This window comes from Ostrea edulis, chromosome 2 (genome assembly GCF_947568905.1).
Source record: "Ostrea edulis chromosome 2, xbOstEdul1.1, whole genome shotgun sequence".
NCBI classification, from domain to species: domain Eukaryota; kingdom Metazoa; phylum Mollusca; class Bivalvia; order Ostreida; family Ostreidae; genus Ostrea; species Ostrea edulis.
The window spans coordinates 23,052,657-23,080,578 of record NC_079165.1 but is presented as its reverse complement, the minus strand read 5'-3'; the positions used below and the strand labels follow the sequence as shown (position 1 = coordinate 23,080,578).

The window sequence follows — 27,922 nt, the reverse complement described above, 5'->3', positions numbered from 1 at the left end:
ATAAAATTTAGAAATTCATTTCAAAATTAAGGATTATCTCCCTCATGCATAGTTCTTATCCTTGGACGAATTTGGCTCCACTTTTTTGGCACGCTGGTTTTGGCTATATTTAGCTCTAAAACTTCATAGTTATTTCGGATTTCAAACATTTCGGTTGAGCATCACTGAAGAGACATTATTTGTCGAAATGCGCATCTGGTGCATCAAAATTGGTACCGTATAAGTTTTACAATGTGATTGTCATTAAGACTGCATAAACTTAGCATGCTAAGAGAAAACTTGCCATAAAATACCAGAGACAAATAGATATAGGAAGTCTAATAATTCATTAAAAATAAATAGGTAGGAAAAATTGGTATTCGAACCACAGATATATATGCAATCTGGGCCTATCCAAAACTTCAATGAGACCGTCGCTATACCACCTCGGTTATCCATCCCATGGAGAATTTCCAAATTTCAAGCTATCAGAAGTAATTTTTTTCATAGAATGGGTCTCGTCTCCATACTTTTATTTACAAAACATTTTACACCTGGACATGTACAAACATACATTACTCAGTCCCAATGGAGACTTGTCCAACACAATATGAAAATCTGCTTGGAAAAGTCGAATTTACTGTTATTTTGTGCGTTTTTTGCGTATACGTGATTTTGATTAGGGGTTTTCAATGTTCCTTTGAAATGGGCACGTCGAAAAAGCATTTTTGGAAACTATGGATTGCTTGCTATAACTAGAATGCAATTTTTTTCTTTTTCTGGAGAGTTTCAATTTTAACTTTGATACTTGTCCTTCTGTGGGTTCTCGACTCGATAAAGTCACCCATCTTCTTTGCACAAATGAATGCCAATGACCACACAATCTAATTCAAATCAGACTTCTTAGATCCGCGCCGTATACTCTGCGTAAAAATTATTGTAGCGATTGTGAGCGTATCTTAGGATCCTTTGTTCGGCGCTTACGGCCTTTGAGCAGAGAGGGATCTTTATTGTGCTACACCTGCTGTGACACGGGACCTCGATTTTTGAACATTTCCTTTTGGATGACCAGAAGAAGCTGAGGCGCCAACTGGAGAAGAAAAACCGGGAGTTGGAGAGCGATGATCTGTCTCATCCGAAGGACCGCCCCATTTAGTAGCCACTTATGATAACTGTTTTGATGTAGTGAGTTACATGTACAATATTTCTATCAAAATGTTCTGTAAATATTCCTTACTCATAGTAAGAAATTGCACGGTAGAGTAACGGTGCAGTCAGCCGAATTCAAATGGACTTTAAATAGAATGGGACGACTATATATACATGTATATAGTACAACGTTGAAATTTTGGGAATTTCCATTTTCTGTTTCATCCGATGCAGGAAGTCACAATAGACCGAGGAGGAAAATTCTTGTTTTTTGAAGCATTTACGCATCGAGATACACTGTACTTGAAGTTTAATAATCAGCGATTAATTTAAAAACGCATTAAAATTTTTAATTGATTTAATCATTATAACTATCTGCCCAATAAACCGTAAGTGTAACCAATTTTCACTGTGAGCCTGGAAATGAACTTCGACAGAGAATTTCAGCATGCACTCATCAACGGAGAATACCACCAGGTATGAGGCTTGAAGTTTACTAATTACAAATGTGTGTTTAACTCCTTCTTTGACATGATCAATGGTGGATTTTTCGTTACAGTGTGTCACTCTGAGTTTCAATTTATATATGTATAAAAGACATGGGCCAAACTGGAGAGAGATGGGGATTAAGGTAAGATGCAGCGCAGACCATTAGTTCTAGAATACTGGCGGGAAATCTGCCGACATATCTACAATAGTAAAAACCTGTCTAATGTGACGTTAAACAACAACCAAACAAAGCTATGACGTTTGTTCAGGCGAAATTTAAAACATTGTCGAAGAGGTGTCCAGTCAAAAAAAAAACCAGAATGCCCAGCTCAAGAAAATGGATTTCTGAAGCGAGTAAAGAAAGATTATAAGGAATTTTTTTTCCAGCTAATGTACAATATTCTTAACGAACATAGTGTTATACAATTATTTGGCAATCTTAAGAGATGTTTCTTGCGACTTAATTTTCTGTGGACAAATACGAAAGGTTTCTTGTTTATCAAAAGATACGAGTCTATTAGACTGAATATTCCTATTCAAGAAAGAGTATCTATGACGTAAGAATGGTCACTATTCAGAAAGAATCTCTATTACTGAAGAAGGGTCCCTATTTAGATAGAATCTCTATGATTGAATATTCCTATTTTTTAAATACAATTTCTATCACTAAATATCCGTATTAACAAAGAATCTCTATGACTGAAGGAAGATTCCTATTTAGAAGGAAACTCTTGTTGAAGACGGATCCGTATTTAGACAGAATCTCTATGACTGGAGAGTGATTTTCATTCAGAAAGAATTTTCGTGAGTAAAGAAAAAAATGAATTTCTTTGAATGACGAATGATTCCCACTACGAAAAAATGGTCTCGATATTATTTTTGATTTCCAAACTTCAAGATCACCAGTTTACAGTTGAAACAAAATAGTTTCCAAATTGTTTTAGATATATTTTTAAAAACACTATCCGAGGTTTAGCAATAAACTTTCTTTCTCCACAGAATGACCTCAATCTATGTTCAAATCATAAGGTCAAAAGTCAGCAACTTCGATAGCAAACGTTTTGGAGTATATCTCTGGTATTACATGTACATTGTAATTCAGCAATGGAACTTTCTAAGAATTCTGATGATAATTCTTCGTGTGAAGAAACACAAGGGAGATAACTAAACCTGTAAGAGACACCCATGTACTGACTCGCTAGTAAATTGTAACGCAAAACCGGTGAATTCCATCTCTATATGGTATTCAAATCTTTTTGATGCAAGGTGAAGATAACGAACAGTGATACATTTTAATTCATTGATGCAAGTATACATGTACTCTTTTTATATTTATAAACTAGAAATTATAAAGTAATTCCCTAAACAATGCGAAGATTACATTATATTCATGTATTCATTCATTCACTTGTTGATATACCTATTCAAATGGTGGTATACATTTCAGGTACAGCCGGTGGAGTGGTTGTGTATGGTTATATCTCTCCTGTTGGTATCAATAGGATTTCTAGCAGTATTGCTCATTATTTTCACGATGGATATTGTCTCCTATTCGTTTGGGGAACGTGGCATTTTCAAAGAATTAGCATTTGTATTCCGAAGATAAAACGAGGGACGAGCACAATTAAGTGTACCTTTTGCTGGAACTAGATGGGTATATATGTAGAATCTAATTAACTAAATGGGTATATATGTACAATCTAATTAGCGGTGCGATAGAATGAATCAACTCATTGACGTCAACGTTGAGTTGTAAATCAACATGGTTCCAATGAGTTAATTCAAACAGATGAGAAATGTCAATATTGTGTTCCAAAATTGTACCTTAGATCCCAGGTTGAAACTTGGAGCTTCCTCGCCAATATAAGACTCTTTTAGCTGTCTAGATTTGCTCATCTCTTTCGACAAAATACGGAGATTCCTTTGCACATGTACATAAAGCTTGCAATATTATAAATGCTAACTAGGGGATGATTCATACGTGTCTAGAAAGATTCTCTAGAACCGAGTTTTCCTATTCAGAAAAATATATATCTGATTGAATATCCACATGACTGAATAATTCTATTTAGAAAGGTTACTATGACTGAATATCCTTATTTAGAAACAGTCTCTGTGACTGAATATCCCTATTCAGGAAGAAGGATGATTCGTCTTGAGAAAGAATTTTTATGATTAAAGAAAGATCTGTATTTGGAGGAATGTCTATGTCTGAGAGTTGATGCATATTTAGAGAGAATCTCTGATTGGAGCGTGGTTCTCGTTAAAAAAAAAGGTTCCATTAAAAGGATAGCCCCTAGTCAGAATAAGTTTCATTTCGTAGTAGCAGTTAGGCCATTTTATCGTAGGAATTTGTAATATTCTATTGTAATAGTTTATGATATTTTATAGAATAAATATTTGATATTCTGTGTTAACAGTTTATAATATTCTGTAGTAGGATTTCATGATATTCTGCTTCATACTCAGATATTTGATTGAACATAGATGATAACGGCAGACTAACAACTCAACTTTTTAACAAATGGAATGACTTCAGCTTCGTCAACTTCCCATATTTATGTAGCCATGTTCCATTATCACCTGCGTTTGGTGTTTATGTCTCTCAGCTGATTCGATACTTAAAAACACGATTTTAAACGAGGTTGTTGAAACCCTTGCACCATCTACTCAGTAACATGCCTCGATTTAAAAACCGATCATACGCAAAACAAGCTCTTTCGTATCGAATCAGTTGAGAGATATAAACACCATATGCAGGTAATAATGTATATAGCCAATGAGTTACTGTCTGTCATCCACCTCTTTTCTTCACCTATTCCAGGTGCCGCCTGTGACTTATGAGACGTCTGTGATTTATGAGACACATTCCTTTCCGTGCTGGGCACCCAGAACAAACATCGTCTTAATCCGTCGCCCTTTCCTTGCTAAAATGCTTCATCCACATACCTATTGAATTTTTAACAATTCTTTTATCGCCACGAACTTTATGCAGATTTCTGTATATTTCCGTATGGGATTTTCCAAGTTTTATGTAAACTTAATAATTGTTCTATGCTCAAGTACGACGGAATCATCTATACTTAATTGGTATGAAAGACACCAGACAGCATTTTACCAGTGACAGGTTGTATTGGTAAATTAGATCGTTATAACAGCCATAAAATTGGCTAAATCCTGCCTTTAAACAAGACTGTTGAAATCCCTGTAATATCAACTTCTTTTACAGTAGCCTGCCTCCATTTAGAAACTGACCATACTCAGAATAATCTCTTCTGTATCGAATCAGTCGAGAGACATGAACATCCTATGTAGATCAGTGGGTCAAATGCTGTCCGACTTGTTTCATACCGATTATTAGGCCGTTCTTGGCATACTAATTTTGACTACGAAACTGAAGCCATCATGTTTGTCATAAAGTTAAGTTGTAATTTTTCCATTTCCATTTATGTTGAATATAATATCTAAGTACGAAGCAGATGTGGAAGACTCTGTGGTGTCTTTCATTTCGAGTTCACTGGGATATATCGAATGAATGAATGAAAATGATTGTCAATAAGTAAAATGTCGATAGATCTAAATGTCGAGTTGAAGGCCACTGCAAGAGGATTTTTTCTTCTCATGTAGAAGCTTTTGAATATATTTTGCCTCGTAAGAATATACAAAAAAGATCAGCTAATAAAGGAGCCCAATTCATGCCCATTGGAATTCCAAGAGATTGTTGGAAGGCCTGATCACAAAAGACTACGAAGATATTACCAATGAGGAACTGCAGCATCTTTTTTAATATCTACTTCAGAGTACCTATTCCCAACCTGTTGAATGATGGTTCTACCCGTGGTCACCGTTATAATATTATAAAGATTATATAATGGCTATCACTGGTCACCCATTGGTGTAAATGTCATAAAAGAGTTACCTCTGGTCACCCATTGATGAAAGGGTTGTAAGGGTTACTTCTGGTAAACCATTTATGTAAATGTCATATAAGGGTTACCTCTGCTCACCCATTGATGTAAATGTCATATAAGTGTAACCGGGTGGAATAATAACATGAACTCCGGTGTTGTGGGTTGTATCTTTATTGTGGCAATGTAATTAAAAGTTATTGATGTCTGACCCTGAAATGCAATCAAAGTTATTGATACAAGAACAATAACTCTGCATAAGAATTTTACAATCAAGGTCCTTATCAAAATATTAAAAGATAGTTTGAAATACATAGAAAATATAAATTACAATAATTTCTTAAATCAATAAGCTTTCCCTAAGTTTAGCATGAATAAGCTTATCATAATAAAGAATTTATGGTATATACAAACTGAATAAATTTTAAATAATAGGTAATTCATGCTAAATTGGTAAAGTACATGAATTGAACTAAAAGAATACTGACTATAAATCCTTTAACAATTTGCAAATGTAATACTAAATTTATAACATTTCCACAATTAACCTTACCTCCCATGAGGTGCAAAGTTCGACGCAGATATAAACTAATCCTCCTACTCTATTGTATGTGTTGTTCTAAATGTAATAAAATAGATATTTACTGTAGATGTATAATTTACTGCATGAATGAATATTTATTCTTAAGAATACTTTAAACTTTCAAAGTGTAATGCATTCATTCTCTCCTCTAAAAGTTAAACACATTAATTTCAATCTTATTTAATCATATATTAGTATGTTATATATCAATTATTTACAAAACTTACAAAGATCGTTCATTCCCTCATATTGGCTATCATTCAAACATTCACTCAGACAAGATAAAGTAGTGAAAATAAAGAAATAGTGCATCCCAAGTTGAACACCAACCTGCTAATATGTGAGGCCTTCCGATGTTCCCAGAATTTTATGACAGAAATGACAATTTCTTCCCAGATTTTAGGACAGAAATGACAAAGTTTTTCTCAAGGAGAATTTCTACCCAGATTTATCAAATAAAATGACAAAAAAATTTCTCTACTGGAAAACTTATACCCAGATGTTTATAATAAAATTGACGAAGTTTATATAGGAGAACTCGTACCCACATTTAAATAACAAAGTTTTCTCCAGGACAACTCGTACCCATATATTGATGAGTACGACTTCTCTCGGAGAAATCGTATCCGGATACGAGTTCTCTTGGAGAACTTGGTTCTCCCTCCAGGAGAACTCGTACCCAAATGTCTGGGTACGAGTTCTCTTGGGTACGAATTCTCCAAAAGTCGTACGAATTATCCTTCTGCGCGCGAGTTGACCAAATTTTACTTTCACTTTCGTTTTGATTTTCTTGTTCGTTCACTGAACGAATGATGGAGCAAAGCAGCGCTTGTGAAATGTATGTCGATTTAATTTCAAGTGTCTCTTTTATATAATATTGATAGAAGTTGTTACTAAATTCAATTTACAGTCATCTGTATTTAGTCAGATGTGTTCGGCAATGTATAAACACAGATGTAATTTAGTAAAACTTTCTTCATCATTTTAGATGTCAGAAAGACCAAGCTAAGTACACGTGTCCACGGTGTAATACTAGATACTGTGGACTGTCTTGTTACCGAGATAAAAGTCACAGTGAGTGTTCAGAGGCGTTCTATAAAACATGTTGTATGGAGGCCTTAGGGAATCGCGATGTCAGGTAAGCTTGCTGTATGAAAACCTTGGAAAATCACAATGTCAGGTAAGCTTGCTGTATAAAAACCCTAGAGAATCACAATGTCAGGTAAGCTTGCCGCATGAACATATCAGGTTGGGAACACTTCCCCTATAGCGAGATATTCTCACTAAAACGCGATTATCCCTCTCTAGGGAGAAATAAACATTACCATAAACAGGTGTTTTTGGCGTCTTTGTTGAAAATGATGGCAAATCCTGTGCAACGCTGAATAAGTGCGACACACACTAAACATGAAGCGAATTGTTTCTATGAAATTGACAACATAGTGAAGAAATTTCATATTAAAGTTGCTGCATAAGAGAGAAGCAGTCTGAAATCCAATACACATTGTGAGCGTTTTCGTTTTGATTAATATATTTGCAGAAGTATCACACATTTTAGCACTTTTTCTTCTTTTCACGTGAAACACGAAGAGATGTTTTCCACGGGTGTTTTTCTCCTTTGTACGGGATATATTTACTCTCGCTAGAGAGGGATAATCGCATTTTAGCGAAAATATCTCACTATAGGGGAAGTGTTCCCAACCTGATGATCAAAACCCTAGAAAATCACAATGTCAGGTAAGCTTGCTGTATAAAAACTCTAGAGAATCGCAATGTCAGGTAAGCTTGCTGCATGAGCATGATCAAAACCCTAGAAAATCAGGATCACATGTTACTTACCTCAACCTACCTTTACATTTATAGTCCTTTTTATACAAATGAGAATCTACAAAAAATAAAGTAACTGATGATTATTTTAATTTAAAGTCAATAAATTCATACTGAGGCTCGATTCTTATAACGTGAAACATAGTAAACGCAGATGCCGAAAGTCTTAATTGCATTCTCACTATGACAGTACATGGACTGTGAATATCAAATTTACACTAATATTGATCTAGCGCAAGGGCAGCTAGGCAGTCCGAATATTTAGGTGATTTGTTCATAAGGTAAACTACAATTAAATAGATGATGTTATTCTGAGACTCACAGTATTTCAGAATAAGCAGAACTGTGTCCACTATATCACAATTACTGCACAATTGTCATTAGTTCATGTTAAAATGATTAATTTTGTATATATTTTAATGTGATAATCCACGTCAAAATGCACATACCGGTATCATTATCTTAGAATAATGATTGAACAAAGTCATGCATGTGGGATTTATGCTACAATATCTAGCGTATGCCCTTATGCTGAAGCCATTTTGTTGATATTTCGTATGTAGTAAGCAATACATAACGTCATAATGTGATGTCTTAGTCAAACATACACGGTGCATGTTACATACAACAAATACTTCCAGTGCATATGCTCAGAATATTTACCTTGATATCTTTTAATGGATGTAATCTGCATTTCAATCATGAGTTTATTTGCATAGAAACACCTATGCTTAGGACAGTATAACTTAATCAGTAGATTATCATCTGGAGTCACAAAAAATATGGGTCGGGTGGGAGGATTTTATTTTTTAATTTTTATTTCCTGAGAAAAAAAATTAGTGACAAAAGGCATCACACAAAGGGTTAATCAAGTTAACATTCAAAGAATCCTTGGTAGAAGATATTAAACCAACATTCTGTGACTTTAATCATTCACTCATGTCACTGGGAAGCAAGTTTGTTTGAAATTGTAATTATTGCGAAAATAAAAAAAAATCGGGGTTGGTCCTTTTTTGAGGGGCGGGCGGGGATGACAATCTATCTATTAATTTTAATTGGCCTTAGCCTTAACTCACTTGTGATTCTCTAAGGTTATAACAAAGAATACATCGATTTCGAGATATGTACGTCCATTGGCAAGTTATTTCCCTTTGGAGAACTCTCGTACATAATAAGTCGTGAAGCAATTTGTTTACACATGGGACTGGGACAAATTTTTATCCCTGGATAAGTGAACCAGCTCAGTAAGTTTCATCACACAAATTCGACTGATATGCAAACTAAGTAAATGATTAGTATTCAGGGAATAATTAAATACATGGTATTCTTATTATATAACGTTAAATTGCGTTGCTCGTACGTATCATATCCAGGAAATTTGTGTTTATGTTTCCACTTTAGTAAAATATTTATTTCATTTTGATAGACAAGTATTTTGTATTTCCTACATATACATTATACCCACTGATTATTTACAGAGAAGCTACTTTTAATACATTCTATCATCTTCACCACTGACTATAGGTCCACTCTGTTCCACTTCGGCATTAAAAGTTCCACTAAATGCACCTCGTACACAGAAGAGCTTTTATCTCATAACTGGCGTATTTAGCATACAACAAAATATAACTTTACAGAGAATCAAACGGATTTTTGTTTTCCTAGTTGCATTAATGATATGGTCATGAAATCCAGGGATTTCTGTAGAGGACCGAAATTCGGACCCATTCCCAATGCTGAAAAGCAGGTGTTTTTCCCAAAATGATGCCTAAAAATTCCCAAATGATATGCTTTGATGAGAATATACCATGAGAGGCCATCCAACCTTAGTGCCACTGTTGCAAAAAAATTTGTGACAGTTTTTTTTTTCTCTGCCAGAGACTGGAAATTAAAACTTGTTTAAACCAGCCACAATGATAATTAATTAAATATCAAACGGTTAACTTTTTGCTTGTTTTTCTTATTTATTTGTTTGAAACAAATGTCCCAATTTCCATCAAATATCGCTATTTTCCCCAAACTTGAAGGCCCTGGCCCCTGGATTCAAGGGGTTAAAAAATCCCTGAAATCGTATAACTGAAATTATGTCCTTTGATTGCCATCATGTCTTTAAAAATTAACTTTTCCCATCTTTACACCTCAGCTACCTGAACTTAACTGAAATTTCTAAAGTAAATTTGAAGCTTCCATACTAATATATGGGCTGCCCCTTTAGGGGGGGGACAGCTATGTATTTTGAAAAATTACCATGGATACAGATGGAAAACCCATAAAGGCAAAGGGATGAACATGCATGATGAAATATTGGTTTTTGACAAGATTAGTAACTAAGGGACATAACCCTGGTTTACTGCTGATACGTCCATTGGTGTGTGTGTTTATATGTGGATGAGATTACATGAAAACTACGAGTTGGCTTTTGCCCATATTTCACAAAGTAACACTTGATGACAGGCGAGAGCTGATTAAATTTTGGGAGCAATCAAGATAGTCAGTTAAATAAGAGATAACTCTTACTTTGACGATTTTGACGATCGAGATGTAGGAGCCTTAGCAGGGGTATGCCGCCTCTGAAGTTCTGAACACTCTTTGTTGTTTGAAGAACCGAGATAAATCATTGTTAGCACTCTCTCCGTGTATAGTACATTCACATGGATTTACACTGTATGAGGGTCAGCTGTGCGTTTATGATATTGTAGGAAGCTAAACATGATAGCTAGCAGTTGTTTAGAATGTGACCTTTGTAATGTTTACGTATGGTATAATGGCATAATTTTTTTTTCAGCTCTGAAGAAAAACAGAAAATGTTGGAAATGCTGGATCGATTAGAAAAAGAGGAAGCTGAAAATTCTGATGGTCAGTCTGATGAAATATTCAGTTTTAGCAACCATCAGTCTGTAAAATAGATTTAGTTAAACCATCAGTTTGATTGTGTGTATCCATGGTATTAATTAGTTACAATGTATGAATGTAAAAGGTTATCATTTTATCAAATCATTTCTTGTTACTGTACATGATTTGAAGATCTGAAATCCACAAGCTATGTTTACTGTTGTAGGTTTACTGTTGTAGGTTTACTGTTGTAGGTTTACTGTTGTGTGTTTACTGTTGTAGGTTTACTGTTGTAGGTTTATTGTTGTGTGTTTACTGTTGTAGGTTTACTGTTGTAGGTTTACTGTTGTATATAGACTGTTGTAGGTTTACTGTTGTATATAGACTGTTGTAGGTTTACTGTTGTATATAGACTGTTATATATAGACTGTTGTAGGTTTAATGTTGTAGGTTTACTGTTGTAGGTTTACTGTTGTATGTTTTCTGTTGTGTGTTTACTGTTGTATATAGACTGTTGTAGGTTTACTGTTGTATATAGACTGTTGTATATAGACTGTTGTAGGTTTACTGGTGTGAGTTTACTGTTGTAGGTTTAATGTTGTATGTTTACTGTTTTAGGTTTACTGTTGTGTGTTTACTGTTTTAGGTTTACTGTTGTATGTTTAATGTTGTAGGTTTGCTGGTGTGAGTTTACTGTTGTAGGTTTACTGTTGTGAGTTTACTGTTGTTTGTTTACTGTTTTAGGTTTACTGTTGTAGGTTTACTGTTGTAAGTTTACTGTAAGATTTGGATAACTTATTAAAGTGAAAGTAGAGCTACTGAAAAATTTGATCATTTCAATTTTTCCTTGTAGAAATGGAAGAAGAACTCTTGGATCGCTTGACTGGACTCAATCTCGGTAACTGCCCAGCTATTGTGTGCATTGTTTCTCCAATTTTTTATAGCTTTATCTCATAACTTGCCATAAACAATTATATTATGTCGTTACATAGACCCGACTCTGCTTCTGTTACAGATACAGACTCAGAGCTAATCTGGAGCAGACTAACTGAAAAAGAGCAAGCTCAGTTCAATAGAATGGCTGAGGATGGTCGCCTTGGTAACCTCGTGGAAGTTTGGACTCCATGGTGGGATGTTAAGGTCGGTAAAGACTGAAGAGTTTAGAAATTTAATCTGAATTATACATGTATCTCGTCACTGTCTGGTGTACATGTTTCAAAATCTCAATTATATCTCAGCACTGTCTGGTGTACATATTCCAAAATCTCAATTATATCTCGGCACTGTCTGGTATACGTATTCCAAATTCTCAATTATATCTCGGCACTGTCTGGTATACGTATTCTAAAATCTCAATTATATCTCGGAGCTGTCTGGTGTACGTGTTCCAAAATCTCAATCTCGGCACTGTCTGGTATACACAGTGGAACCCCGTTATTACGTTTCGCATTTTGTCGCAATAAAATAACGTAATATCGGGGGCAACGTAAAACCAAATGTATTAAACTTAATGAAATTACATTTAATTATCTAATAAAAAAACATTGATCAACAATTGACTCATATAATGAAAAGACTTATCTTTATCTTTGCAAGAAATATACAAAAATAGGAAAATGGACAGTTCAAATCACAACTGACCAGTATTTACCAGTATTGACCACTTGGGGAGTATTGACCAGGATGTTTAAAACCACTGGTTTAACCTGGGGCAGTTTTAAGTTCCCAACCCTGAGCCTCAGTTATATCTCTGTGTTGTCTGGTGTACCTGTTTCAAAATTTTGTAAGCCTCAATTCAATCTGCACTATCTCTCATAAATCTCTCATAAAATTGAAGGGGCTTATGCATTTAGTTTGGATTTCATTAATGTTCAAACTTATGTGATACAATGTATGGTTTCATTTGCAAAATTCATGTTTTTCTAGTTGACAGTGTGATTTGTAACAAAGTTACACAAATATTTGTCTTGGTGCAGAATTCAATGACAAAAATAATATGTCCATGAAATCCATGAAACTTGAAACACCGTAGAATAATTACTTCAATATCAAATGTTTTTATGCTCTGTTGTGTCTGTCTGAGATCATATCTCCTAAACCTTTCTTCAGACAAAAACTTTTGCCCTATGGTCTCTCAAGGTCATTTTGGAAAGGTCAAGGTCACTCAGAACATAATTTTTTTTATTTCAACAATCAGCATTTTTAATATAAAAGTTCCTTATTTCAACAGATTTTGAACAAGTATTGATCGTATATCGCACAAATAGGTAAAAGTGAAATGACTTTTAGACGAAATCCATTTGCAAAGGTCAAGGTCACTCAATATATATATATATATATATATATATATATATATATATATATATAAAACACAGAAATAGCAATGAACTCTTAAATGAACATAACTGCCCTAAGTGAAGAAGTATTCAATATAAAGCACAGAAAATTTCACTTTATTTGGATACCCACTTCTGCCCCTACCCGGGGTTGAACTCATGACCTGCGAACCAAATCTCCTAGCAGCATGCGATCAGCGCGCTAGACCGCTCGACCATCTAGGCAAGTAAAAAAACTTGCTTTCGATGACGATGGAATTCTCGCCACGCTGTCACACGCTACACGGTCATTGAGAATGGAAATGGGATACAGTTATTTAACGTACATTTAAGAGGATCATACATGATACACATTGCATTCGAAATATTTAATATAAAGCACAGAAATAGCAATGAACTCTTAAATGAACATAACTGCCCTAAGTGAAGAAGTATTTAATATAAAGCTGATCGCATGCTGCTAGGAGATTTGGTTCCACAGGTCATGAGTTCAACCCCGGGTAGGGGCGGAAGTGGGTATCCAAATAAAGTGAAATTATCTGTGCTTTATATATATATATATATATATATATAAAACACAAACAAACACCCAACCTTACGTTTACCCTTAGGATCTAAACGATACATGTGATAATCAATTAATTAATATATAAAGCACTAAATAATCACAACTAGGTACTGAAAATTTTCGCCCCAGCCCAGGGTCGAACCAGCGACATACGGCACCCACCGCCTACCAAGATTGTCAAACCAGTGCGTAAGTCCACTCGGCCACAACGGCTTCCCTAAAAAAGGAAGTTTTGTTATGCTCCTAAAGCGCTACTTATACACACTGATGCAATCTCACACAGTCGCTGTGTCATTCAGTGTTTAAGATATTTTATAAGGAGAATGGATCTCTCGATGCAATTGTATAGAATATTTAATATAAAGCACAAACAAACAATTATATTAGGGAAGTCGTTGTGGCTGAGTGGACTTACGCACTGGTTTGACAATCTTGCTAGGTGGTGGGTGCCGTACGTCGCTGGTTCGACCCCGGGCTGGGGCGAAAATTTTCAGTACCTAGTTGTGATTATTTAGTGCTTTATATATATATATATATATATATATATATATATATATATATATAATCATTGTTTGAATGACTTTTGGACAAAGGTCATGCAGGGTCATTTTGTAAAGGTCAAGATCACTCAGAACATATGCCTTGTATGTGAAGAAATCCTCATTTCAACAATATTTCAACAGTTATTCAGCTTTGTGAGAATGACTTTTGGACAAAGGTTACTCAAGGTCATTTTTGAAAGGTCACAATCACTCAGAACATGTCTTTTATATGAAAAAAATAGCCAATTTAACTATATTTCAACAAAACCACTCCAAACTCAAAACATAGCTTGTATATGAAAAAAAAAGCATTATTGAAAGGTCAGGGTCACTCAAAACATATGACTTGTATATGAAAAAGGCCTCTACTTCAACATTTTTTCTTACACAAGTCTGGGATCATAATTCTGAGAACTAAACATTTTCTTTACAAATAGAAACATCTCTTTATCAAGTCATTCATCATATGAAGTAGTTCATTAGTTACAAACACTTTGAGGAGCATCCATCAGCTTTACTGACATTCTTGTTCTCAGTACTTCTAAATATTAGTGGATTGTAACAAAATGCATTTATTGCTAGTTAAATGGTATGTATACATTAAAAGGTATAACATACACTGTACAATATTTAAATTTGTTATTATTGTTAAAAAATACAATATGTAATATTGAATTTCTTATGGTAAATAATGATATTTTTTTGTTGTGAGTAAAATGATATAACACATAGAAACTCCAGCCATGTTTTTACTGATATTGTTTTATGCTGAAGCACTGATTTCCTAGTTTCCTGATCAGACGCCTTGTCATCACTTACTGATGGTCTTAATTGCCTTCTTATTTCAGAAAGAGAAGATCAGTGAAGTAGATGGCTTGAAGGCGAATCATGCTCCCAAGGTGACCCCGAAAATCCCAGACATCTCCAAGCTTCTCACGGTAAACACCCGTAAAGAATGCGTAAACAAATTCTGTATTGAAGTTTAATGTGTCCATGGGATCAGATTGATGATCTTACATTGAATTATTTTAAGGGAAGCACTTTCAGATAGGCTAGCAGCCTTTTAATTTTTTTTTACTGTCAATTTCAAGATATGGAAAATTGGAAGATTTTCATAATCAATAATCAGAAATATTCGAAAGGTCATAATTTATTAAATAATTGGAAAATTCAAAAACCATTTCCTTCATATCATCTCTTCATTCTATTGATATACAAAATTGAATTTGGTTTCAAAAGATTTTTGTTAATGATGATATACTGCATGTGTTAAATTTACTTCAATTTGCAAAATTTCAAACTGAATTGAAATAAACGAGGTGGTACACAAATATGCCGAGTGGCTGGGAATGACATCTTGTTAGTATTTGTATCATCATTCATTGTATACTGAGTGGCTGGGAATGACATCTTGTTAGTATCTGTATCATCATTCATTGTATACTGAGTGGCTGGGAATGACATCTTGTTAGTATCTGTATCATCATTCATTGTATACTGAGTGGCTGGGAATGACATCTTGTTAGTATCTGTATCATCATTCATTGTATACTGAGTGGCTGGGAATGACATCTTGTTAGTATTTGTATCATCATTCATTGTATACTGAGTGGTTGGGAATGACATCTTGTTAGTATCTGTATCATCATTCATTGTATACTGAGTGGTTGGGAATGACATCTTGTTATGTTCCCCAAACAAAGTTTGGGAACATATTGTTTTTACTCTGTTTCTTATTAAGGTCTTCCGTTTCCAACGGAAGACCTTCTAGTGATTCTACTGTTTATTATTATGTTTTTTTTCCCTTTCGTCTCCGAGACCGTTGGATGGATTTTCCTGAAACTTACACAGGTTATAGAGAACGATGGTACCTCGAGGCATTTTTTTCATTTTTTCAAAATTCACTTCCGGTCGCAAGATATGTCCAATTTTCGTCTTTTTACAAGATATTTTGTCCAGCGTTTTTCTCAGAAACGGTAAAAGATAGAGGCACCAAATTTTCAGAGATAATAGATCTCACTTTGTAGGCATGCAGTAGGGGGTTAAGAATGTCGTCCGTCACTTCCGGTCGTCACCGGAAGTGATTAAAGGAAACATGAATTTCAAACTTTTTTCTTTCAAATTGAAACCTATTTCGGTTTACTATATCTCGTTCTAATTCTCAAAAAATGTTGACACCACCGGAAGTTGAATCTTCAACTTCCGGTTATATCAAAGAAAACCTATTCATTCTCTCATTTTTCAGTGCCATAAATCTCGGTCATGAAACTAGTTAATGAGTTGAATTTTAAATATATAATAGTCACTATAAATGTCTAGAGTAACGTCAAATATTTTTGTAAAATTTACTTCCGGTCGGCAAATACGGCTTATTAGCTGTTTTCGTTGTCCAGCGTTTTTCTCAGAAACGGTAAAAGATAGAGTCACCAAATTTTCAGAGTTAATAGATCTCACTTTGTAGGCGTGCAGTAGGGGGTTAAGAATGTCGGCCGTCACTTCCGGTCATCACCGGAAGTGATTAAATGAATCATATATTTCAAACTTTTTTCTTTCAAACTGAAACCTATATCGGTTTACTAGGTCTGGTTCTAATTCTCAAAAAAATGTTGACCCCACCGGAAGTTGAAACTCCAACTTCCGGTTATATCAAAGAAAGACTATTCATTCTCTCATTTTTCAGTGCCATAAATCTCGGTCATAAAACAAGTTAATGATTTGAATTTTACATATGTTATAGACACTATAAATGTCTAAAGTAAATTTAAATATTTTTGAAAAAATTCACTTCCGGTCGTGAGATATAGGGTGGACATATTCAAACCTTGTGTTTTCAGTTTCTCAATAATGAATATAGATAGACGCTTGAACCTTGTAGAGTTGATCAACTAACATTAGTCCATTGTACACATACATTCAATTTTTTGTCCGTCACTTCCGGTCTATACCGGAAGTATTTGAAAAAATGTCGATTTTCCGATTTCTTCGAGTGATTTCTCAGAGATGGCTGAAATTTTCAGGAATAATGTCTTATGAAATGACCTTGCTATCATTATTTTTGTTTTTACAAAATTCACTTCCGGTCGGAAAATATGGCCGATTTTCTGTTTCTCCAAAGAAATTTTGTCCAGCATTTTTCTTGGGAAAGGTAAAATATAGGTTCATCAAATATTCAGGGATGATCAATCTCCGTTTGGAGGCGTGCAGTAGAGGGTTGAACATGTCGACCGTCACTTCCTGTCGTCACCGGAAGTGATGGAAAGAATCGCAAATTTCAAACTTTTTCCTTTAAATTGAAACCTATACTAGTTTATTAAGTCTCTTTCAAAGTGTCAAAAGAATATTGACTCTGTCGGTAGTCAAAACGACTACTTCCGGTTTCTTGATAAAATACCTTTTTAATTTTTGTCTCTTTGTTCCCATAAATCTCGCTTATATTTGAAGTCTTTCATATGATTTTCACATGTCTTTATAAAAGTATCAACTTCTAAAGTTTTGATAATTTTGGTTTTCAAAATTGACTTCCGGTCGGTAGTAACCTACTACTTTTTCTTTCTTAGGTTTACTTCTTTTTTTGAGAACTCTTTCAGATAGAGACGTGAAATTTTCAGGGAATATAGACAGTAAAGAGTCGCTGTCATTTATAGGAAAACGCATCTGAATAGTACTTCCGGTCATTACCGGAAGTTACGAGAAAGGAGTAAAAAGTTCGATAATACATTTCTTATTCATTGTTAAGGCTTATTTTCTGATGTATTTAAATGGTTTTCGTAGGAACAGAAACCTCTTTACCGGAAGTGGTCTAACGGAAGACCTACTCATTACTAGTAATGAGTTTCTAGTTATTATTATTATTCTTTTTCTCCGGTACTTTTTTGTCCGGTAGTGTTCTCAGAAACTACAAAAGGGATCAATATGAAACTTTCCAGGATGATAGTATAGCGTTTGTAGATGTGCATAGTGATAGTCATTTTGTCTGCACGTGCATGCACGCGCGCACACGTGCATTCCAATTTTGGTACAAAAAATGGAAAATCAGAATATTGAAGGAAGCGATATAAAACCTAAATAGGATGATAGTATATCATTTGTACATATGAAAAATAATAGTTATTTTGTCAGCACGTGCACGCATGCGCGTGCACGCGCATTACGAAATTTGTACACTAACTTTGGAATCAGTCTAACTTTTTTGTTGTTCATTGAAATGGCTTGAAATTCATATCATAGGTAGATATTGAGACCCTTAACTGATTTGCATGGTCAAAATTACCAATTTGCACGCGCATGCACGTGCGCTTCATTTTGATTGGATAATACTAAAACGTTTGTAACTATCTTATCTATGAAGCGAATGCGATGATATTCACAGCATATGTAGACAATATGTGTATCTATATATTGGTGTAGCAAAAAAACGCCCACGCGCATGCGCGTGCAACGTTTTTTAAATGTTCAATTTTTAAAGGACGATAACGTTTTTGTTTTTTGTCAAATTCTATTGATATTAATGGTTTAGATGTGTCTTGGTACTCCTTACAAATTGCTGTGGTTAGAATTACTGCTCAGCACGTGCATGCACGTGTGCTGAATTCTGATTGGACGATTTTAAAATCGCCATAACTTCCTTATATTTGGTGGAAACGTTATGAAATTCACACTGTGGGTATATGATACACATGCCTGTTGAACGACATCAACAAAAATTCGGATTCATACACGCATGCGCGTGTATGCGCGTGCAACGCTTTCTTTCATTTTTTGGTACTGAAATGACCATATTGAACTTACTACATGTAATTAAAGGCTAAAATAAAATGATTTTTCGCTATAAATTCACAAGTACATCACTTTTTAATTGGGGGAGGTTTGGGGAACATCTGTAACGGTCCCCGTTACAATTAGAACTAGTTAGTATTTATATCATCATTCATTGTATACTGAGTGGCAGGGAATGACATCTTGTTAGTATCTGTATCATCATTCATTGTATACTGAGTGGCTGGGAATGACATCTTGTTAGTATTTATATCATCATTCATTGTATACTGAGTGACTGAGAATGACATCTTGTTAGTATCTGTATCATCATTCATTGTATACTGAGTGGCTGGGAATGACATCTTGTTAGTATCTGTATCATCATTCATTGTATACCGAGTGGCTGGGAATGACATCTTGTTAGTATCTGTATCATCATTCATTGTATACTGAGTGGCTGGGAATGACATCTTGTTAGTATTTGTATTATCATTCATTGTATACTGAGTGGCTGGGAATGACATCTTGTTAGTATCTGTATCATCATTCATTGTATACTGAGTGGCTGGGAATGACATCTTGTTAGTATCTGTATCATCATTCATTGTATATTGAGTGGCTGGGAATGACGATCTTGTTAGTATCTGTATCATCATTCATTGTATACTGAGTGGCTGGGAATGACATCTTGTTAGTATCTGTATCATCATTCATTGTATACTGAGTGGCTGGGAATGACATCTTGTTAGTATCTGTATCATCATTCATTGTATACTGAGTGGCTGGGAATGACATCTTTAGTATTTGTATCATTATTTATTGGCAGTGCTTCCATTTCTTTGGTGCTGCCATACTGTTTTTCACGGAAGTGAAATTTATCATGTCATTTGTATTTATTTCATGCTTTGCATCACAATCATGTTTTTTCTTCTTTTATTTGATTATGAAAACTGTTGAAGGGGTAGTAAAGGTCATTTTGTTCAAATGTTTTGAAAGAATTAAAATGGATGCAGATGACTCGTACAGGTCATTTTCTGAATTTGTACACCAATTTGGTTATACAGTTTAACGAGTAAAGGTGAAATATATTCATATTTCTAAAACTTATGTTGAAATGTGATGAATACATCCTCTGCAACTTCCACGAACAGCGCAAACAGCGTGTAAAAATGGCCGAATGGATTGAAAATTATGGTGTGCCATTCAGACTATAAGTAAAATAACCTTATTGCGTATTGGGAAAGAGAATTTCCTTTTCAAGATCTTATTATATATTAAAACACTCATTGCATAATTATTTTTTACAATACATTACCACTTCTAATAATACATAACGGCGTTGTATGACGCAATCTTAAAAAGTAGCGCAAATTATAGGATTTATACTAGTAATGTAAACCTAAAAATAATGTTCTTTCACCAACTCTACATATACATAAAAACCAGTACATTATAGGAAAAGAATATGTTAGAGAATATTTCTAACAAAAAATTATTCATTTTGGACGTTAGGCCAAATTTTGCTAAACATGGTCTTATTATAATCTTCAAATTATGTCCCCTGAATTTTTGCTTCCTGGACTAAAATTCAATCTTCTATACAAGTTGGCTCCTAGTGTAACTTTTGACAAACATGCAGTCATTTTAAAGTTGAAAAATATCATTCATGTATCGTTTTTAATTATATTAGAGAGGAATAAGATGATTTGGGGTGAGAAAAAAAAATTCATCAAAATGAGCTCTACTATCTCTTTAATTGAAATTAGGAGGCCTTGGCAATCGACTATCAATTGTTGGTGATAATCAGTCCATCACTATCAATTTCTTTTCTTCTCTGTGATTTGTTTTTGTTTTGTGTTTGTTTCTGATGGAGATGATGATATGTGTGTAAACTTCTGTATGCATAAAGCTTGATGAATCTCACATTTAACAGAAATCCAAACCATCCGCTGACATAAAAAACAACGTGGTCAATGTATTGTACGCCTATGTGTTTGTCTGCCGCCTATACAATGGTACCCACTGGGACTGCCCACAGGAATCAGCTCTGGTGAGATCACTAAATCCATCATGTCTGAACATCCTACATTAATCAATCAAATAAGTCTTGCTCAAATTATTGATGCCTCTGCAATTGTTTTACATGTATTAGATTTTTAAAAAAACATCTGATAATAGATTTATGTGATTTCATTCATTTTCTTCTCTCTGCACCGAACAATGGTAGAAGTTGGTGTAACCATTGTAAATAACAGTGTTCTGTATCCTTAGGCAGTATACAGATAAAGGCTACAAATAAAAGTAATAAAGAGTATTTTATAATGATGCATTCTGTATACTGAGTCATGTATACATTTGGTGTATCCATTGTGAAAATCAGTCCAGTTTGAATACTGGTTGCCTGATTAGTTCAGTTTGAATACGTACTGGTTTCCTGGTTAGTTCAGTTGGTAGAGCACTTGACTTGGGATTCAGAGGACTTGGGTTTGAATTAAAGTTTTTTTTTTGTACATTGCATTTTCTTCCTTTCTGTTACACAATTAATAGATATAATACATGTGTATTTAGAAACTAGTGAAAACCAGTGATGTGATGGCCAAACATTCTGTCTGCAGTAGTCCGAGTGAAGCGGTGCAGCTCTGCATGACTAATGTAAGTGTGTGTTATAATCAGTCATTGCAAATTCTTTTATCCCCTCCATGTTTGACATCTTTAGACAACACCACTGTAGCATATGCATGTATGAAATGAAGGTAAGAATTGGGGCTCATTTAAGAAATAAGATTTTGTGTTTGAAAATACATAAGAGTACATGCATAAACTGTGACACTTCATGCTGGCATACTTTTTGAAGCACATTATGCATGATGGAGTGAAATGTTGGAGTCCATACCCCTCAGGCATGTAAAAAATGACACTCATTTTCTATTTGCATTCTACTTTCATTTTGTTGAAATTTCCAGTTGTTAAAATAGACGTACAATACTTATCAAGATTCATACGTGCATTAATTGTTCACGACTGCATCACATTCACGAGGAAATGGCGATCATTATAATTTGTAAAGATATCAGAGGCAAAAATATTAGAAATGTAAAATAAATGTTTATATGTATAGCTGGTGTCTTCCTGATTGAAGTTTTCATAGCTTTAAAAAAACATCTAGAAAAAATACTTTAATAGCCAAAGTTTAAAATGTAGGAAGCCATGTTACTTTGTAAAAAAAAAAATCGGATATTTTGGATAATTTACAAAAATCAATGAAAGGGTAAAAGCCTGTGACTAATTCAGGGTAACCTTATTCTGTTTGAGTGTGCATCTCAGTACATACTTATTTCATATATATGCTTTGGAATCTCATCAACATTTGAGTCAAAATATAGCCATTATGTTTTACATGGGGTCTCTTTATCGATGGAAAGATCATAAAGTTCTAAAACAGAATTATTTCCACAAATGTTTGCAGAAGCTGTAGCTATTGTACATAAATAGATGCTTGTGTAGGACTCGTGATTTTAGCATCAGTCTCTAGTTTTGCAACATGAATAAGCACATGTAAAAATTAATTATTACAAAACTCGTCAAAACTTTTTGACTTCTTGTGGATCGAGTCATTGTTGGTTGAAATTCACTGATGCTTGAAATTCCCCCACAGCCCCGTTTAAGCATGATACATGTAAGTCATTGTATGGTGTTTTGTTGTAGAGAGAATGTCAGCAGTCACAGAACTTTCTGATTGGCCTGGTGAGTGATGTCATCAAGGTTCTTCAGGGTCCCAGTGGTGGGGCAGATCTAGACTTTGTTCTGGCTGCCCTGTCAGACGTTCTACAGCTTCTGAAGAAATCTCACAGTCAGTACAAGAGAGGTATCTTATCATGTTAATAATGAGGTGTGTGTGTGTGTGTGTTGTTTTGCATACATGCCAACTTTTAAAAATCCCCATGGGGGATTTTGCGCGCGACGACCTTTTTTCAACGCTCAAAATTCACGACATTTTACCATGAAAATAAATATTTGTCTTTTCAAATACAATATCAATGTAATCATTGTACATGTATCATATATTAACACAACATCAAGTGTGTTTGACCATTAAATTTCACAAAACTATATAAAAAAAACACTTTGAAAGATATACATAAATATTTATTAAAATCATCTGTTCCGCAAAAAATCCTCTCCAACAACAAGTCACATACATATTATCAAACAATACTTAAAGTTGCATCCTTTTACACCATATAAACATTGGCTGGTCTACATATCAACATTTAAATTAAAGCACATGCATTTAGGTACGACTACAAAGGCGATCTTGCTTGTCTGTAAACATGGGCTTGCAGAGTCTGGTGGAACAATCTGCATTGCAACCATAAAAGGAGTGATCTGCCCTGCTATGAAGTTTGCGAACAAAACCTTTGCACCCATGACATCTGAATTAATTACCAGGAAAAAAACACATCAAAATATGTTTTTACATAAATTAAGGCTTCCTGCTAATATAAAATTCAGTACAGACTTGTTCGAATTACACATCACAAAGTCTATTGAATACTACACTATATTATACATTGCTATAAACAGATAGATTTGGATAGCCTTATTAGAGTTGGAAAAAAAAAATTTGACGTACCTTATTGCATATTTTGGATGCTGTCAGCGAGAGGCAAAAATCGGGAATGTCCGATTGTTTGGTGGTGACACTATCATCGTTGTCATTCACATTTGTGTAAAGGATATGTCAATTTGAAATCGGTCTTCCTGATTAATTACCATCAAAACATGCTTCACACTGTCCAATAAGCACCCCAACACAGGCAGACCAGTTAAATTACATCACTCCGATACCAAGCGACACAGGTAAACAGCAATGGCTGACTATTGTCCCGATTTCTGATTGGCCAGTTCAGAAATGACACGGGATTTCAAATTCCGGTTGGAAATGGGGATTTGTTGTCGTAAAATGGGAGATATTTTTAGGAAATCGGAATTTCGGGGTATTTTTGCAATCCCGATCGGGATATCGGGATTTCCCTTTTCAACTGCTTCAAATCGGGAGAATCCCGCACAAATCGGGAAAGTTGGCATGTATGTTTTGGTTTTCATGGTATGGGCATATCCAGGATTTATATTGATTTTCTACAGTCAATGAAATCAAAGCTCAAACCATGAGAGGAAAAGATTCTATAAAATCTTATATGAATTTTACATCAATTGAAACCTTAGTGCCAGAGGAAATGCATTATTTGAGTACATCAGTTGATAAAAGACATTTAAGAATGACTGAAGAGTGATCACACGGTCTGTCATCCATTTATAAAAACTTTAACATGGGTTTTAGTTTAAGAAGGCTGTAAAATTTATAGTTGTTGTCATCCTAATGACAATACATTTCCAGCAGTGCCTTATTTAACAACATTAACCCAAACATCAACTGTTGACTCACCAATCACAACATTACTTAAACCATGAGGTAGACTGTAATCAATGATCCATGATATTCGATAATTGTATCCTTTAGAGACAGCCAATCAAAAGGCACGCTTTTGGAGTATAAACTACCATTGGTTGTGCTATCACACTATCCTGTTTCAGAAACACTTCTGTTTTGGGGTGGGTTTTTTTATTATTAGATAATCACATGTATAGGATTTTATGAGGTCAAAGTGGAGCAATTATGCTTATTAATAAATGATGATTTAGCCAGGAAGTATTCATTATAATAAACTGTCACAGCTCTTAGTTTCAAGTCCTTCTTTGATTTTTTCAGACGTTAAGCTTTACCAGGCTTCATCATCTGACTTCATGGAGGAGAAACAGCTGCTGTTCTTATCAATGAAGAAAGTGGAGTTCTATCTGGGCTGGTGTCAAAGATGTGGCATCGTCTTGTTGTCTGTCTTACCAGAACTCAAACTAGAACACAGTAGGTATCTTGTAGTGAGGAGGTCAACAGACTAGAACACGTGTTTTGTTGTGAGGAAGTGGGCAGAGACTAAAACATAGTAGGTTGTTTTGCTGTGAGGAAGTGGGCAGAGACTAAAACATAGTAGGTTGTTTTGCTGTGAGGAAGTGGGCAGACTAAAACATAGTAGGTTGTATTGCTGTGAGGAAGTGGGCAGACTAAAACATGGTAGGTTGTATTGCTGTGAGGAATTGGGCAGACTAAAGCATAGTAGGTTGTTTTGCTGTGAGGAAGTGGGCAGACTAAAACATGGTAGGTTGTTTTGTTGTGACTTATATACAGTAGGTTGTTTTGTTGTGAGGAAGTGGGCAGACTAAAACAATGTAGGTTGTTTTGTTGTGAGGAAGTGGGCAGACTAAAACATGGTAGGTTGTTTTGTTCTGAGAAGTGGGCTGAATTATATACAGTAGATATTTTGTTATGAGGGAATGTTCAGATTAGAACACAGTTTATGTTTTGTTGTGAAAAGTGGGCAGACTAGAACACAGTAGATGTATTGTTTTGAGAAAGTGGTCAGACTAGAAATCAGTAGGTGGTTTGTTGTGAGAAGTTGTCAGACTAGAAATTAGTAGGTGGTATGTTGTGAGGAAGTGGGCAGACTAGAAATCAGATGGTTTGTTATGAGGAAGTGGGCAGACTAGAAATCAGTAGGTGGCTTTCTATGAGGAAGTGAGGGATTGTTTTTGTAATAGGAAGATGCAGACTGTATTGGTACATTTTCGCTATAGCCAACCGAAGCTGGAAATTAATTGCAGTTTTCTGATCATGCATGGGCTAGGGCATCGATCAATCGGAAAACTATCAGAAAATGTTTTGCGAGAGGTTATAATTAATTTTAAAATAAATCATTGAATTGCATACCAAAGCTAATTAATCCATGCAGTTATTGATACCATGATCACATAGTGTTTACAAACCCAGGCAGTGACATGCAGTTATTGATACCACGATCACATAGTGTTTACAAACCCAGGCAGTGACATGCAGTTATTGATACCATGATCACATAGTGTTTACAGACCCAAGCAGTGATATGCAGTTATTGATACCACGATCACATAGTGTTTACAGACCCAAGCAGTGACTTGTGTGAAAAACACTACACGGTGGAGTCTACATTGTACACTCATTAGCTATTGGTTAATTTTTTTATGGAAGCTTAGGATTGAAAAATTGTCAATGACACGACAGACTTCGACAAAGGTGGAGGGGTGTTGGAGATTTGATAATTAAAATGAAACTGTGCATGTGAATACTCTAATACTGTGTTTCACACATTTTGCATGAAACTATGGGCATAAAAATCAGTTGCACATTCATCAAAATACTCGTGTACCCGTTGTATGTTTTGTTAATCTATCTGCATATCTGGCAGGTTGACTCTTTCTCATCATTTTCATTGATATGTATTCATAAGCTTTGGTGTGATAGATGCATCTTTGTTTTAGTTTTAGGGGGTGATAGTTGGGGGGGGGGGGGGGGGGGGGGACATTCATTCTCAGTGTAGTCTTGTGACAACACAGTGTGGAGTTCATGTTTTATGAAGTAGGGAACTAAAAGCATGGCATATTTTGAAAGTATTTTCTGACCATTTCCTCACAACAAAACAACTCGGATGATTTATTCGTACTGTGAAGGTCGTCTGACAGATGATTTATTATGACTTATTTGTACTGTGTAGGTCGCCTGACAGATGATTTATTATGACTTATTTGTACTGTGTAGGTCGCCTTCTTGAGGAACTGAAAGTAACCAATGAAGTTAGAGAGAGCATAGAAAAAAATCTTGACGAATTACGTCCTCCCAAACCAGGAAGTCAACTTATAGAGGAATTGACGTAGAAATCCAGGCGTAAATTTAAAATCTCATCAGGAAGCTGTAGTGACAACAGTAGGAGACATCCTATGTGTGAGATCAGAACACAAGACGATGTTGATGGATGCTCACTAAAACCCCGCTTAGCAGCATTCCATTGTGTGCGACAATGCAATATAACTGTACCAGATGTTTGTCGGGGCTCTACTGAACTAGTGACTGCTATTCACAAAAGGCTTTGGAAATATGTTATCATAATTGGATCAACTTTATTACCAACAAATGAATGTAAACTGATTTCAAGTAAATTTTCAGAAATTTCATAATACAGTGCTCCTTTGATATATTGCCAACTTTTGTTCAAGACCAATTTGGGCAATAAAGCGGGAGTGGCAATATAACGAATTCACCATTACATACAATTCATTGAGCATTCAAAAGAAATTTAATCTTGTAAATTTATTTGGGCCCCATTCTGTACAAACATTTAGATAATCTTGAGTTTAATCCAGCAATCATTTGTAATTAACCTGGCCATCTGAATACCTTGTCCAGGCTGTCAAACTTCACTGCTATCAAAGTACAGGTGTGATTACTGATAGGTGATAGGTACTTGGCATTATTATCGAGGGTAAACACTATTAAATTTGACCGTTTGTTCGTGAAAATCAGTGGCATATGGCATTATGCGGGGTTGGCATTATAATGGGGGGGGGGGGGGGGGGGGGGGGGGGGGGGGCTAAATATCGAGGGAGCACTGTATTAAAGAGGAATAACACATCGCCATGAATTGACCGACTGCTTTTTGAAATGCTTGATTTATGGAAAAATAAACACATGTACATGTATCAGCAATATATTCCGTGTTCTTTAGAATTTGAATTGCCTAGCCAAATAGTTTAGTGTGTTAACAGGTCTGACTGCTGATCAATACAAGTCTAGCTGGGGTTTATTTTATTTTCTGATTACTTTCTACTAAAACTGCATTTTTTCACAGAAGGTAAACTTGAAAGTTTTCAATTTCAAAATATTTTTGTATATACATGTATCTCCTCCACTTTCCGTCCATTTCAGTTTTCTCTCTGGCCTGGATAAAAAACCTTTAATCAAAACTTGTACACTTGTACTTAAGTCTGGGATTTTACTCAAAGTCTGACTGCTCAAATAACAGAAA

The 27,922-nt window shown here is 35.0% G+C and overlaps 1 protein-coding gene across 3 annotated transcripts; it reads left to right on the top strand.

Annotated features, from left to right (window-relative positions):
• The first annotated feature begins 562 nt into the window (after window positions 1-562).
• Window positions 563-27,603, top strand: LOC125678758 (zinc finger HIT domain-containing protein 2-like). 3 transcript variants are annotated; one of them, XM_048917430.2, is made up of 12 exons: window positions 563-1,605; window positions 1,688-1,759; window positions 7,097-7,246; window positions 10,721-10,791; window positions 11,621-11,665; window positions 11,783-11,907; window positions 15,062-15,151; window positions 20,905-21,021; window positions 21,540-21,623; window positions 22,677-22,836; window positions 24,742-24,894; window positions 26,659-27,603. In XM_048917430.2, the coding sequence occupies exons 2-12, from the start codon at window positions 1,728-1,730 to the stop codon at window positions 26,772-26,774; spliced, it is 1,143 nt and encodes a 380-aa protein (XP_048773387.1). In that variant the 5' UTR covers window positions 563-1,605; window positions 1,688-1,727; the 3' UTR covers window positions 26,775-27,603. The 3 variants fall into 3 exon arrangements, with proteins under 3 accessions (XP_048773387.1, XP_048773388.1, XP_048773391.1); XM_048917431.2 differs by lacking the exons at window positions 563-1,605; window positions 1,688-1,759 and adding an exon at window positions 6,848-6,946; XM_048917434.2 differs by lacking the exons at window positions 563-1,605; window positions 1,688-1,759 and having other exon boundaries at window positions 7,147-7,182.
• The last annotated feature ends 319 nt before the right edge of the window (window positions 27,604-27,922 follow it).